At 34.4% G+C, this 14,423-nt stretch overlaps 1 protein-coding gene across 1 annotated transcript in view; it reads right to left on the reverse strand.

The window, feature by feature from the left end:
• LOC111058589 (probable ATP-dependent RNA helicase DDX23) overlaps positions 1–14,423 on the reverse strand; it is a 22,198-nt gene continuing 7,775 nt past the window's right edge. Inside the window, exons 6-15 of the mRNA XM_039423875.1 lie at positions 13,706–13,830; positions 13,200–13,336; positions 11,518–11,651; positions 10,981–11,100; positions 10,002–10,160; positions 8,872–8,995; positions 7,909–8,024; positions 3,994–4,254; positions 2,203–2,377; positions 1–306 (exon numbers count right to left, since the gene is read on the reverse strand). Of these exons, the coding sequence (XP_039279809.1) occupies positions 80–306; positions 2,203–2,377; positions 3,994–4,254; positions 7,909–8,024; positions 8,872–8,995; positions 10,002–10,160; positions 10,981–11,100; positions 11,518–11,651; positions 13,200–13,336; positions 13,706–13,830 (1,578 nt within the window). The 3' untranslated portion in view covers positions 1–79. The remainder of the gene's footprint in view (positions 307–2,202; positions 2,378–3,993; positions 4,255–7,908; positions 8,025–8,871; positions 8,996–10,001; positions 10,161–10,980; positions 11,101–11,517; positions 11,652–13,199; positions 13,337–13,705; positions 13,831–14,423) is intronic.

The following is a 14,423-nucleotide window of genomic DNA, read 5'->3' on the forward strand; positions in this document are numbered from 1 at the left end:
TTGAAATATCGAAACTTATGACGATTTTAATTAATAAGTGACATTAATATTAGAATATAGGCGTAGAGCTAGAGTACATTTATGCGAATATTTTCTCCTCTCTTCTCTTCTTGGCGACAAGGACAGTTCCGGGCTTGTGCTGGGCGTCGGGGTGGTTGAGCAGCTCCGGTGGACAGGTCGATATCGGACTGCCCAGTATGGTCTGCTTCAGGTCGTAGAACAAGCCCGAGTCTTCCTTCGTCAGGAACGAGATGGCCACTCCGTGCTTGCCAGCGCGACCAGTTCGACCAATACGATGTGTGTAGTCTGTTCAAACATTCATCAGGCATCAAATATTGACTCATGAATTAATACAATACTAAAATTAAACAAGCTGTTTAAGAACGGCACAGCATGTGTCACACTACTAGGACTATCAGCTTGAGTTAACACAATTTGAAACATAAACAATTCGATGAATGTAATTTGTTCTAACATTCATCAGGCATCAAATATTGACTCATGAATTAATACAATACTAAAATTAAACAAGCTGTCAACCCTTATCTGATTCTATTCTCAATTGGAAACGCCCTTTACCACAAGATATTTTATTATATTTTTTCTTTATGGTTAATCCTAAATGAATATGAAGGGCACAGGGGAAAAACTAACAATATTCTCAGCTTAGAAGGATAAGGAGAATGAGAAGAAGAAAATTTTTGTGACTTTGATCGGTTTTCCCCTTTACCCTTCATATGACAGTAGATATTGTAATTTGAAAACATATTTTGTAAAAAAAATGATAAGACCTCTAATATTGTCATTGTCATAATTACATGAACTGTGAGATTAGCCTACTATTAAATACCAATATTGATAAGTAAATTTCGAATCACGTAGTGTGATATCTCCCTTTATTCTCTAAAGATTTCAATTTAGACCCATCTTAATAATTCTAAAGAATTGTTGGTGTACTATAGATAGCTACAATAAATCCACTTCCACGTCATAAAATAAAAGACATACTATTCTATTAATTTAGATAGTCTTCAGTAATAAAAAATATTCGTACGGCGTTTTGCTTATGGTGAACCCGTTACGGATAGATCCCACCAAGCCTGAAATATATTTAAGCCGTCAATGGACCTCACAACTGTTGTACTTCAGCTAGGACCATATATTTGAGTCGTCAAGGTGCCTCACAACTGTTGTACAATATTTCAGCCAGGACCGCCTTTTCATCGTGCAGTCTTTTCCAAAAATATTACAATTCGTTACATGTCCAAATGAGAAAATCTTATTCATCCGTCACTGCAGTTAACACCACAGTAAATTATAGGCTTACAGAATCTCGTATATTCATATTGTACAATAATTATAACTTATGAAATAATTTTTATATTATATTGTTTTAGGTCACTAAGACACTGAAGTAAACCCCACCACTACCACGGAAAGCAGGACTTTACTGTTCTGAAACAATATAATTTGAATCTAGAGAATGATGCCGCCGTTCTGGCAAAGAACCCGTTCTTCCATTCATGTGATGTAAGGCTGGCCACTAACAGTAGGACATGCATCATGTACACACATGTTTATCATATACCGTTATAGTATACTATAGTACAGTATAATATACAGGATGATTATAAAAGGATTTTACAACTTTGAAAGCACATTTATTGAAATCACTTGAAGAATTGAGAAAGGTGTCATTTTGTTACAAAACACTTCAAGTTGAAGGTGTGGGTGTTATTTTGGTTCGATATGACAGCCGTTGGTAATGCGACATACATCCAACAGATAATCGATTTCTTGCCACACTCGTAACAGAATATCAGGCTTAACTTGTGCAATCGCAGCGATCCGATTTCGGAGGTCATTAAGATTGTCTGGTAGAGGCGGAACATAAACCTTATCCTTAATGAAACCCCACAGGAAGAAGTCCATCGATGTTAAATCCGGTGAGCGAGGTAGCCATGCAATTGGCCCTGCACGGCCAATCCAGCGAAGTTGAAAGCGAATGTCTAGAAAATCCCAAACTTCTCCGTGGAAATGAGGTGGTGCACCGTCATGCTGAACAAGTACACTCTTTCACTTTAGACAATTGCTTTCAACTTCGCATTGCTTTCAACATGGCCACCTCGCTCACCACTTGTGGGGTTTCATCAAGGATGTTTGTGGCCAGCCTAAGATAAAAATCTAAGAAAGAATAGATACCTTCAATAGTCTTGGCCATGTCGTAGTTGATGACGAGGGAGACGTCTTTGATGTCGATACCACGACCCGCCACGTCTGTGGCCACCAGCATGTCCTTGGCGCCCGACTTGAGGCTGGCCAGCGCGTACTCTCGCTGCTCCTGTCCTTTGCCACCGTGCAGTGTACACGCGTTGTACTAAACAAACATTCATTCATCCATTATCAATACAATTGAATTACAAATTATATAGATGTGAATATTAATAGATGTGAATGAGAGAGAGACAGGCTTAGCCCAAAAACTATTCTTCTCCCAACAAGATAGGTTAGCTAGACGTATAAACGTATCTTCATATTGAATAGTATCAACTTGTTTATTTATTTTCCACATTTCAACTTGAAAATGTCCTAAGTTAAATGTCGAAACTAGTTGTAATATTTTAAATAATAAAGGGTACTTCAAGTTTTATTAATTAAGTTAGCTAGATATTTCCAAAAGATAGATTACACTTCACTATCAAGAACTTGAGTAATATATTATTTGTAATAACTTGTACCACTATCAGAAAAGTATCAGCAGAATATATGTATGTTTTGGTAAAACATCACTGTAGTGAGATTCAAGTTATAAAGTCAGCAACTAATTAACATTCGTTTGCTATCCTTGTCTGTCATTGGACAAAGCAGATAGCTCTATCCTTTTCTACCTCCGCGCTGTTTTCAACTCCCTTGTTAACTAAGAAGAAACAGAATTAAATAGCAGAATATTTCATCTCAATCATGGAAATTTATTATGGAATAATGAGGAAACTATTTTTTTGGCAAATAAAATATATTTGAGATAGAGTTGATCATTATTAACAATAATGATATATTTATACTGGAATCAGCTATCTACTATACAAGGCACTGGTAATTGAAAATCGGCAATCATGTATTCATACACTGATTTATCCACTGACTTTATAACGTGAATCTCATTGTAGGAGATCAATATCAGTCAACCTCGAGGAATCGGGGAGGTATTAATAGAGTATCAGAATTATTGAAGTCTCCTTGGAATATAACTATTATATCTACTATTAATATCACATGTACTATTAGTACATTACTCTTTGCTCCTGGTCTATGCCAAGTGTACATGCGTTGTAATGTTGAAAACATTTATCAAAGTCCACGTTGAATAATATTGGTAACACTAGTACTAGTACACGAAAATATTGGTAATGTATCATTAGAATATTAGAAACAACTTAAAACAAACTTCACATCTCAGAAATCGTACATACGTCTCCTGCTATTAAAAATAGATCGCCTGTAAGATATGGTCAAAATATGATGAAGTGAAGATGGCATTGTGATTGATAACTACTGATACTGAATGACTTGAATCACAGCCATCTGCTAAAGAAGGTGGTGAAAAATGAAAATAGAAAACAATGCCTTCCTTTCCACTGACTAGAAACGTGACTAGAATTCCTTTCTCACTGTAGGAATATAGTTGTTGGTTATGCCATAAAGGAAATACAGCATGAGAAGAAATGGCATAGCAGGGCATTACCTCACCTCATGGTATAGGGCATTCCTGTTTCAAATTCCACTGTTTGTTCAAACCGATCAACTGTCGACTATTGTTTATTACGACTGCTAGCTTTCGAAATTTGATTGTTAGTCTTCTAGTTAATAGCAAAAAAGTTATATTATCTTGTTATACTATCTTTTCTCCACAGTTATGCTATACTTTATGCTTTACTTCAGGTTAAGTTACACTTTTATCTTGTTACGCTATTTTTTCTGTACGGTTATACTCACGCCAAGTTTCTCGAGGCCACGCGCGAGCACGTCCGCGCCCTTCTTCTGGTTGACGAAAATGATGACGGGCGGCTCGACGCCGCGACTGAGTATCTCCATGAGTTTGCGACGCTTGTCCTGTTCGGTGACCATGTAGACGATTTGCTCGGTGCGCTCAGTCGGCTTGCCGATCGACCCGATGTAGACGACGGCCGGTCGGCGCAGGTATGTGCGTGCCAGCCGCTCCACCGCCGGTGGCATAGTCGCCGTGAACATCACCGTCTAAAACATTCGCAACATCGATTATTGTGCTGTGATTTCTACATAATCAAAATACTGTCAACTTATCTATTCATAAAATCTATTGTATTGTTCTCATATAAATAATAATAGTTCTAATCAAATCTATTGCCTTGCTAATGACACGGATAACCATTCAAATCTAAGGCTGGCCACTAACGGTAGAAAATGCATGATAATTCAAAATTTAGACTTTTTGAATAATTATTAAGTTACAGTTCTAGATTTTTTGATTCTAGGCTCTAATAGTATCTATTTGGTTCAAAATTTGCTCGTTTGAAGTCTGAGAATTGAAGAGCATAAATTTTATTTTGAAAAGTGAAAGTGACATAACCAACATTTTGATTTGGACAGTATAATAGTATAAATTGGAAATGGGACAGTTTTGGGTATGAGCCTGTTGTGCCTTTCCTCATCTCAAGTATTTGTACACAATGTGGTAAATAAATAAATAAATAAATAAGCATGTTTACCATCCACATCCACATGTTCAAATTCAAATTTAATTCATTGCCCAAGACACATTATATAAAATATTGTACAGGCACTGTCAAACAACTAATCACTCAACATAAAAATTATCACATCATTCTATGCTGTCCAACCTAATGCTAAAATACAGTTCAAAATACAGTATAGTATAAATTGGAAATGGGACAGTTTTGGGCATGAGCCTGTTGTGCCTTTCCTCATGTTAAGTATTTGTACACAATGTGATAAATAAACTATAAAAACATTTCTTCAATCGGAACTTTTCAATTTTCTGTTTGTATTCCTTCTCTGGTAATTCTCTAACATCTAATGGTAGGTGGTTATAAAATATGATTGCCCAGGCCTTAAAACTAGTATGACTAGATCTATAATAGTGAAATTCATTTCGGATGTTTAATTGATTCCGTGTGTAATGAGAGTGGACATTATTATGACTAGAAAATAAATATAAATTAGACTTCACAAACAACAAGCAGTGGTGTATAAAAATACATGGCATACTCATAATTCCCAGTCTTATGAATAAAGGTTTGCAATGAGAGAGAGGTGATTCATTGCAAATAGTTCTAACTACTCTCGTTTGTAATACAAACAGGTTTAAGGAGTAGCTGCAATTTGCCCACATTATTCATCATGTCATCATCAGCGAGAGAATTTCAACATAAGAAAGCTTCTAAAATCCGGGGTACATAATGGAAACTCGGCTAGTATCCGGGCTCAAAAATCCGCCATCTTGTTAGAAAGTTCAGCATTGTAATAGTATTTATGGGAGGTTTGGATCACTTTACTGATCGGGATCAATCGGTCTCGTTCACTACCGCGAGCCAATCAAAAGACAGGATTTCAACTTCTAACAAGATGGCACAGTCACATGACGTGTCTAGTATTTGTGACATGTAAAAAGCATTGGTTGGATAGGCGTTTGATTGATAGTTTCCATTCTGTATCTATTGTGTCCGGGGTCTATTTAGTACAGGAGTTTAACTCAGTAAACATGAGGGAAATGCACAATATTATATTGTTGTTATTTTGGCAATGGGAGACAGCTGATTGAAGCGGGCTAATTCAAATGAGCATGCTCTCCAAACTATTTTGTGAAAATACGTTTCGATTTATTTGTAGGCCTATTCAAAGCAAAACCTAACCTTTTGAAAAATAAATGCAAAAAACTAAAAAAAAGGTTATACTTATTCTCAATAATTAATTATTAGGTAAAATATAATATATGGTCTACACTTCAGGCCGGTTTCCGAGCACGGGATCTTTAAGTTCTGGACTTACAGAGTGCAGGACTAAAATAAGCGCTCGGGTCTAAATCGACATTCTTAGTCACGGGCACAGAATAGATACAGAATGGAAACTATCAATCAAACGCCTATTCAACCAATGCTTTTTACATGTCACAAATACTAGACACGTCACGTGACTGTGCCATCTTGTTAGAAGTTAAAATCCTGTCTTTTGATTGGCTCGCGGTAGTGAACGAGACCGATTCATCCGGATACGTAAAGTGATTCGAACCTCTCATCTTTACTATAGTGAGGTCCACGTTGTTATAATGACAGTATTTGATTAACTTTGGTGTTGCTATCTTTGTGTATCATTCGACAAAGCAGGTAGTACTATCCTTTTCTAGCTTTACAAGGATGCCAATAATGTTTTCGACAATGCAGAAATATAATTAATTAAGGCAGAGAATCGGCAACGGTATTCTCCTATCTTTATCCACTGTCATTATAACGTGGACCTCACTATATTACAATGCTGAAGTTTCTAACAAGATGGTGGATTTTTGTGCAAGGGTACTAGCCGAGTTTACATTCTGTATCTATTCTGTGTCACGAGTTTATCTTCTAAAATCCGGGGTACATAATGGAAACTCGGCTAGTATCCGGGCTCAAAAATCCGCCATCTTGTTAGAAAGTTCAGCATTGTAATAGTATTTATGGGAGGTTCGGATCACTTTACTGATCCGGATCAATCGGTCTCGTTCACTACCGCGAGCCAATCAAAAGACAGGATTTTAACTTCTAACAAGATGGCACAGTCACATGACGTGTCTAGTATTTGTGACATGTAAAAAGCATTGGTTGGATAGGCGTTTGATTGATAGTTTCCATTCTGTATCTATTGTGTCCGGGGCCTATTTAGTACAGGAGTTTAACTCAGTAAACATGAGGGAAATTCACAATATTTTGCTGTTGTATTGTTGGCATTATAGCAAAACGAAAACAGCTGATTGCAGCGGGATAATTCAAATGAGCATGCTCTCCAAATTATTTTGTGAAAATACGTTTTGATTTCTTTGTAGGCCTATTCAAAGCAAAACCTAACCTTCTGAAAGATAAATGAATAAACATTTCATTTTACGTTATGCTATTATTGATCATTGATCCTAACCAGTGATTTTGGAATAAAAATTTCATCAGGCTATTGAGTTTGAATAACGTATTTGTTTTGAAAAAAAATGGAATAATAATTTATTATGGTTATATTATTATTAATATGTTGAATATAACATTGATTAATAACATTCAGATTGGAATATAAATTTCAAGGCAATCCTTGTATTATTTTTCTTGATCATTTTTAGGTTATGTCACAGTTGTAAAATAAGGTTAGTTTTTTACACATAATTCTGATACAATCTTATTCCAAAATAAACTTGCAAACTATAAATTATGAATTTAGATGTACTAATTAAAACGATTCAAGTATTACAAGACATCTATTTGGCTATTCATCTACTCCAAAACAATAACTGAGTTCTGTTTGGTCAGTTTAAGTCCAGAACTTAATTTTAAAACCTACCTAAGTCGAGGGTTTAAAATCACGCTGTTTCAAGTTCTGGACTTAACGATTTTTTATAAATCCTTGACTCGGAAAGAGGCGAGAGTCAAAGTCCTGGACTTATAAGCCATTCACTCACAAAGCGAAATTATAAATCCCAGAGTCTAACGTGATCTCTAAACTCCATGGTATATTTAAGTCCTCAACTACTTTAACGCTCTGACTCGGAAAGCCAATTTTCTGACTCCACAGTTTAAAACCAGTTAGTCTAGAACTTAGCAAAATCCCGAGCTCGGAAACCGGCCCTATATGTTTCATTTGTAAAGAAATATTTTCTCATCTTGATGTACTTACTTGTCTGAACTTCTTTTTGGAATTGTAATTGGCTAGTAGTTTCGCTTCATCTTCAGCATCTTCATTATCTGGCTTCAAATTTGTAACCGGCATGTAATCCAAGATCTTTTGTACATCTGCAAAAATATTAATATGGAGTCTGTGGATAACGAAATCGCATTAAGAAAAAAATAATTATGAGTATAATTTTTCAATTATTACGAGATAAGTTGAGTTTGTGAATTGTAGTTACTTCTTAGTACTAGTCATTATAGTCATTCAGTGTTAAAATGTAAAGTTATTCTTACCAGATTGGTCCAGCTTCATTACAATTTCAACTGAAAACTGTATAGTTACTAATTTCATTCACGCAATATTGAAATGGGTTGCATATATATATGCAATATATATTTCATATAATATCAAATGTCGATTCAAGCTTACGTTACACATTGAATGAAATACAAATAATTTAATCATTATTTAACGGAAATCCAAATTAAATGCTGTCAACCACCTTGAAGACTTCTGCTACTGCAAAAATTGACATCAGGGTGAACAGTCAGAACAAAATTCGATGATAGCTATATTCATTAGAATTTGAATAAATGCAATTTCTCATTTATATCCATCTGTATACACATAATTTACAATAAACTGAATAATTCAGAATAGCAGAATAGTCTGGTTAAAAATCTCTTAAGCATAGCCAAAGCCGTCGGTCAGTGTTTGACGTGGCATACTCTGAAATAATTTATATATTATTACGGACTATTTCGAATAATATTCTATACGAATAATATTGTGCATATTTCTACAGTTACATAAACACAGATACAATAGAAATTCAAATTTCAGTAAATCAAGAAGCACATAAGAATATTAGAGTTTCAAGCATAATAAGAATCATCGAAATCAACATCTATTAATGGTCTATTTTTTTATCTAATGCTTCTAGATTGGTGGAATTGTTAGAATTCTTACCTGGTTCAAAGCCCATGTCTATCATACGGTCAGCTTCATCCAGTACTATATAAGTGCACTGGTTCAAAACCAAATATCTGTTCTCAAGCACATCTATGAGACGACCTGGTGTAGCAATAACAACCTGCAATCAACATAAAACACAAATTACAATGATCTTCCTGCCACAGCATTCAAAGTTGAAATAGATGCACTGACACAAAACAAGAACATAAAGAAATAAAATTTCAACTATCAACAGCATTAATGTGAAGTATTGCTTTTTAGATATTCAAATCACAACATAAAACTGATGCACAAACCAAATTTTGAGCATAACTGAACTTGTCTAACTTCAGTTGATTTGGTTGTATGAAAAAATATGTTGTGGTATTTCTCCATAATTGAAAGAATAAGACGTTGATGTTGTCAATTCTACCAACTATATTTGTTCAATACATATTTCTTGTTCCTTGAACAATAACAATCAAGATCAGTTTAGCTGAAGATGTGGCATGTGTTGCCATTAAACCTGGTTCTGTAATTTAATTTTATTTTGAACGAATATAGTGGTATTGACAACATCAACGTCTTATTCTTTCTATTGATTTCGCAAACTGAATATTAATATAGTGAATATCACAATACTATTATAATACCATACATGTTTTTAATATTGTGAATAAATAACTTAATTGAATTTATTCTCAAAATGACTTGCCCAAAATTGTGCTCTATTATAGTTTGTATACTCAGAATATAGTTTGCAGTTCGTGATATTATATTGTTATGGATGAGGCCTTTAGAGGGATGGCAGAGGGGAAATTACACCATTGCACCATATTGTGCCTACATAACATTAAAAGTGTGGTTGGAAAACTGAAGGATAAATGTGACATATGAAAAAAGAATAGTTTATTTCTACATAGAAAAAATGTATCTATAGAATGATATACTAAAATATAATATATGAAATAATGTAAATATAAGAGGGTGATCAGCAATTGAACAAGTACATTTTCATTAAAAGCTATTTTCTAATAGCAGAATATAATTATTGAAGAAAACCTTGTAGCATTGGAATAACGAAAGAAGTATTAAACTGAGTAGTCAGTGAAGAAAACAATAAATAGTAGAATGGTGAACAATACCTCACAACCCATTCGCAGCCGGAAACCTTGTTCTTCTCTGGAGAGACCACCGACAACGACCACTGTTCGAATGCCAAGCGGCTGTCCGAATTTGTTTGTTTCTTCTTCAATCTGCTGAGCCAGCTCTCGAGTGGGAGCTAGAATTATGGCGTAAGGACCCTGTCCAAAACAAAACGTATCATACGAGTATTAATATTCAGTGAGTCAATATTCAAATTATAGAACGTTATTCCAGACAAACAATATCATTCTGTTGTTGCTGAGTCGTAATCCATATTTTATACTTTTCACATAGATAAAAGGGGTGACATCCATTTGATCAAAATCTCAGTTGATCAAGAATCAGCCCGCAACTTCAATACGTCAAAATTTCAGTTCGTCAAGTTCCTATTGCTTTCAGAGGATACGTCCAGTCCAGTATAACCACTAACCAATATCATATATTTAATTCAAAAAATCTTAATAATACCAGCTTATTGCCATTTGAAAGCAAGCAGAAACCTAACCAGTGTTCAACGGTGTAGCTGACTGTATGAACCTGCAGCAAAAACTTGATGCCATGAAATTTGACGATCTGAATGACTCAACTTCTCATTTGTTTCAATATCTCAGGAAATGGTCAAAATAGGTACTTGAAATATACTCCCGATAAAACAATATTACAATAATTATTGCATCAATCACAATTAGAATCGATGGGTGTGTCACTTGTCTTCTGACAAAAAATCATTATTTTGGTAGTTTTAATTATTATTTTTATTTTGGTTTTAATTACGTTCAAATGAATGTAGTCTTCATTTTTTTCAAACAAATATGATGCAAATGAATAAATAATGAAAAGTCTGATGTAAATGAAAAGAGAACTATTTATATGCACCTAAAACTCTCAGATTGATTGAATCAATGATGTTATTAAAAAAGGAATAGGCCTATTCATTATATGAGACTAAAAATGACAAAATTGTTGAAAAAGACAAACCTGATCGGCATCCTCCATTCTGTCGATTTTCGGGAGCGACTGAATCCACATGATGAGAGGAATGAGGAAAGCAAGCGTCTTACCGGACCCAGTTTCGGCCACACCAATAATGTCTCGGTTCTGAAAAAGAATAATGTTCTAGAAGAATGTTCTTTCAACTTTCTATCAACGAAAAATTAAATAAATTTTGCAAAATCTGCTGAAAGATAATTGAAACATGATAGAACAATTTGAAATTTCAAAGTAGTTGAAAAAACTACTATTTTATTGAGAATAGTTGTCTCTGAACTTTTCCAACTTGTTTCACATAAATTTCGAGAATAATTATTACTAAAAAACATGTAGGCTACATCAATTAATTTTAGAGTTAAGAATCTTCAACCAAAGATAAGAATCTTATCTTATCTATCTATCAAAGATAGAGATAAGAATCATTCCAGAGTACCAAAATATACTTGTATTAATAAGAATGAAGCCAAAATTTACGCTTACTAATAAAAATTTATCTTTGAATCAGTTGAGAATTTATGTAATCACCTGTAGGCCAATCGGTATAGCTTGTCTCTGGATTGGCGTAGCATCTTTGTAGCCCACTTTATCGATGATTTCCAATATTTCGGCAGGAATGCTCGACTCCTTCCAACTACGAATGGGATCAGGAATTTTTCCACCTGAAATATAAATAATGATTCTTTATTAAAAACAATCAAAAGTTTATTGTACTAACTCTAGGCAACAACAGTCAGGAATCTATGAGGAAACTTCAGGATGCTGCTGATGAAATCTCCAGTTGGGCCAAACTCTGGAAAATCAAAATAAATGAGACCAAGTTTGTCCAAGTCAACTTCACTAACAGAAAATGTGAACAAACTCCCTTATCCATCAATGGGAAACTTGTTCCATTCGCTTACAAGGCCAAATACCTAGACATGACTCTGGATACAAAGCACACATGAAAAAAGAGAGAAGAATTAGGAATAAGGTATAGAAAAATCTACTGGTTGATAGGTCGAAATTCAGTTCTTTCTACCTACAACAAGATTCTCATCTATAGGCAGATCCTGAAACCCATTTGGATGTATGGAATACAGCTGTGGGGCTGTACCAGCAAGAGCAATGTGGCTGTGATTCAACGGTTCCAGGACAAAGTTTTGAGGAACATCGTTGATGCTCCAAGATTCATTCATCCGGAACGCCGACATCCGTAAAGATCTGGAGGTGGAGTTCGTCTAATCAGAGATTGGGCGCTTCGCACGAAAGCATGCAGTCAGGATACAACGGCATGAAAATGAAGAAGTCACTCAGCTACTGGACAACACACATACGCTGCGCAGATTGAAGCGGACCAAGCCCTTCGGATTGTGTAGTGTTGTGGAGTGAAAGTGCCAAAAGCAGAGCAATGTTAACGTGTATCTGTAATACATGATAATTTGGTTATATTGTTATTTTTTAATATTTGTCAATATAAAATTAGTTGCTAGAAGTCATGGTAGTAGTAGTAGTAGTAGTTCTGGTGACAACTACCTATCTTATTAATTTAACTCATTATTATATTAGTAAAAATTGCTCATTAGTCTTTTTAGACTAGATTGCAATGTATAAAAAAAAGTTTATTTTGTAATAAAATTATGAGTGATAAGATTCCAACAAGAATAGATACATAAAAAAAGAGAAACTGTGAATCTTATATAAAAAGATATCACGTTTTAAAATATCATCTACAAATACCAACTTTCAAAAATACAACAAAAACAAAATAATCCATGAACACGATGTATAGTAAAATTATGTTATCTTAATTTTGGCAGCATTATTCAAATGAGACTAATCATCTAGATAGTCAATATTTGAGAGCAAATCTATTTGGCCAATAAGAAGGCATACATTTTGGGATGGCTACAAGTGTCATTATGTAGGCCTACTTGGACCAAATTCTTCTCAAAATTATTTTCAACATTTTTGAATTTTTGATACTCAATTTTCAATCTAAAATTCATTTTTATATAAACTTTATAAGGGAATGCCTTCTACATATAGTGCTACAAAAATGGAAGATGATGAGAGAAATTTGAAAAAATAGAGGTCGATTGGAAAGGTTATATAGGAAAGGTTGATAGAGATCAGTATTAATACTAATATCAAGTACAACATTTACTCTTAAATAGGCATGAATTCAGACATCACTCATACTAACTCAAAAATTGAATTTCTGAACTGACCTTTGATTGTGATACTGTAATCTTCACGGAAAATACGCCAATCTCTTTCTGTCATCTCATCCTGCGCCTTTTCAGACCAATGCCTGTCATCCCATCGCTGTTTTTCTTCTTTTTTCTTCACCTTTTTCAATCGTACCCTGAAATTATGCAGCATTTTATAAATTTTGTTACATTGAGTGAAACTAAGAAACTGTTGAATTAATATGAATATTATTATTATTATTATTTTACATCCCAAAATGCATAAATCATATAAATGATCAGAAAAGAACCAACAAAATTTTTCCATTTCCGAATTTTGATTTTCCGAAGTGTGTTCAATATCTCAATATTAATATTCATGAATTTAAGGGAATAATAAAGTTAAGGAAATAAAAATAAATGTTTTAGAGCCTCTTTTTGAAAGCAAACTAATTCCTTTGAGGTTTCAATATTTTAGAAACGAACAACATTCTAAAAATGGAAATATTGGTTTCAAGTTATTCAAAACCTTGTATTTTTCTTACTTTTCTTGTTCTTTTTCAGCTGCAGTTCTTCTCTTTTCGAGCAATTCTCCGTAGAATTTCGACTGATCCCTTTTCTGAGCTTTAATGTCTATTCCAGCTACATTACCTCTACCGAAGAATTGCACCTAGAAATAAAAAATCCCATTAAAATACCAATCAACGCCAGATTGAAAAACAATTTTACAATTGAAAAAACCGTCTTTCGGTATTCTTATCAAACTTTGAACTGAATACGACGTGGATATTACTTGATATATCATAGAATGATTTAGGGTACAACCACACTGAAAGCGGAGCGGAGCGTGGCGTGGCGTTCTAGAACGGAGCGTGGGGTGGCGTGGTCACAGCGTTCATGATACACACAGGAAGCGTCTGAGCGTCAAGCGCCTAGAAAATGGCGTTGTCTAAGTTTGCACGGACATTACTTTGTGAGAATAATTACTTAAAGTATTGACTATTAGCTAAGCCTGCTAGGACAGAGTGGGTTGATTAAATTAACTTAGATTGTCGAGTATTTGGTGAATATCACCATATGTTTAATGTTTTAAGAAAGCATAAGTCTCGATTTTTTTTGTACATGCGAATGTCAACTTCAACCTTTGATCATATTTTGACAAGAGTGAAGCCTGATTTGGAAAAAAGTCACTAATTGGAGGAATCCAATATCTGTTGAAGAAAGACTTGTAATAACACTAAGGTAACCTTTTTTCATTAGAAA

Source organism: Nilaparvata lugens, chromosome 1 (genome assembly GCF_014356525.2).
Source record: "Nilaparvata lugens isolate BPH chromosome 1, ASM1435652v1, whole genome shotgun sequence".
Taxonomy (NCBI): domain Eukaryota; kingdom Metazoa; phylum Arthropoda; class Insecta; order Hemiptera; family Delphacidae; genus Nilaparvata; species Nilaparvata lugens.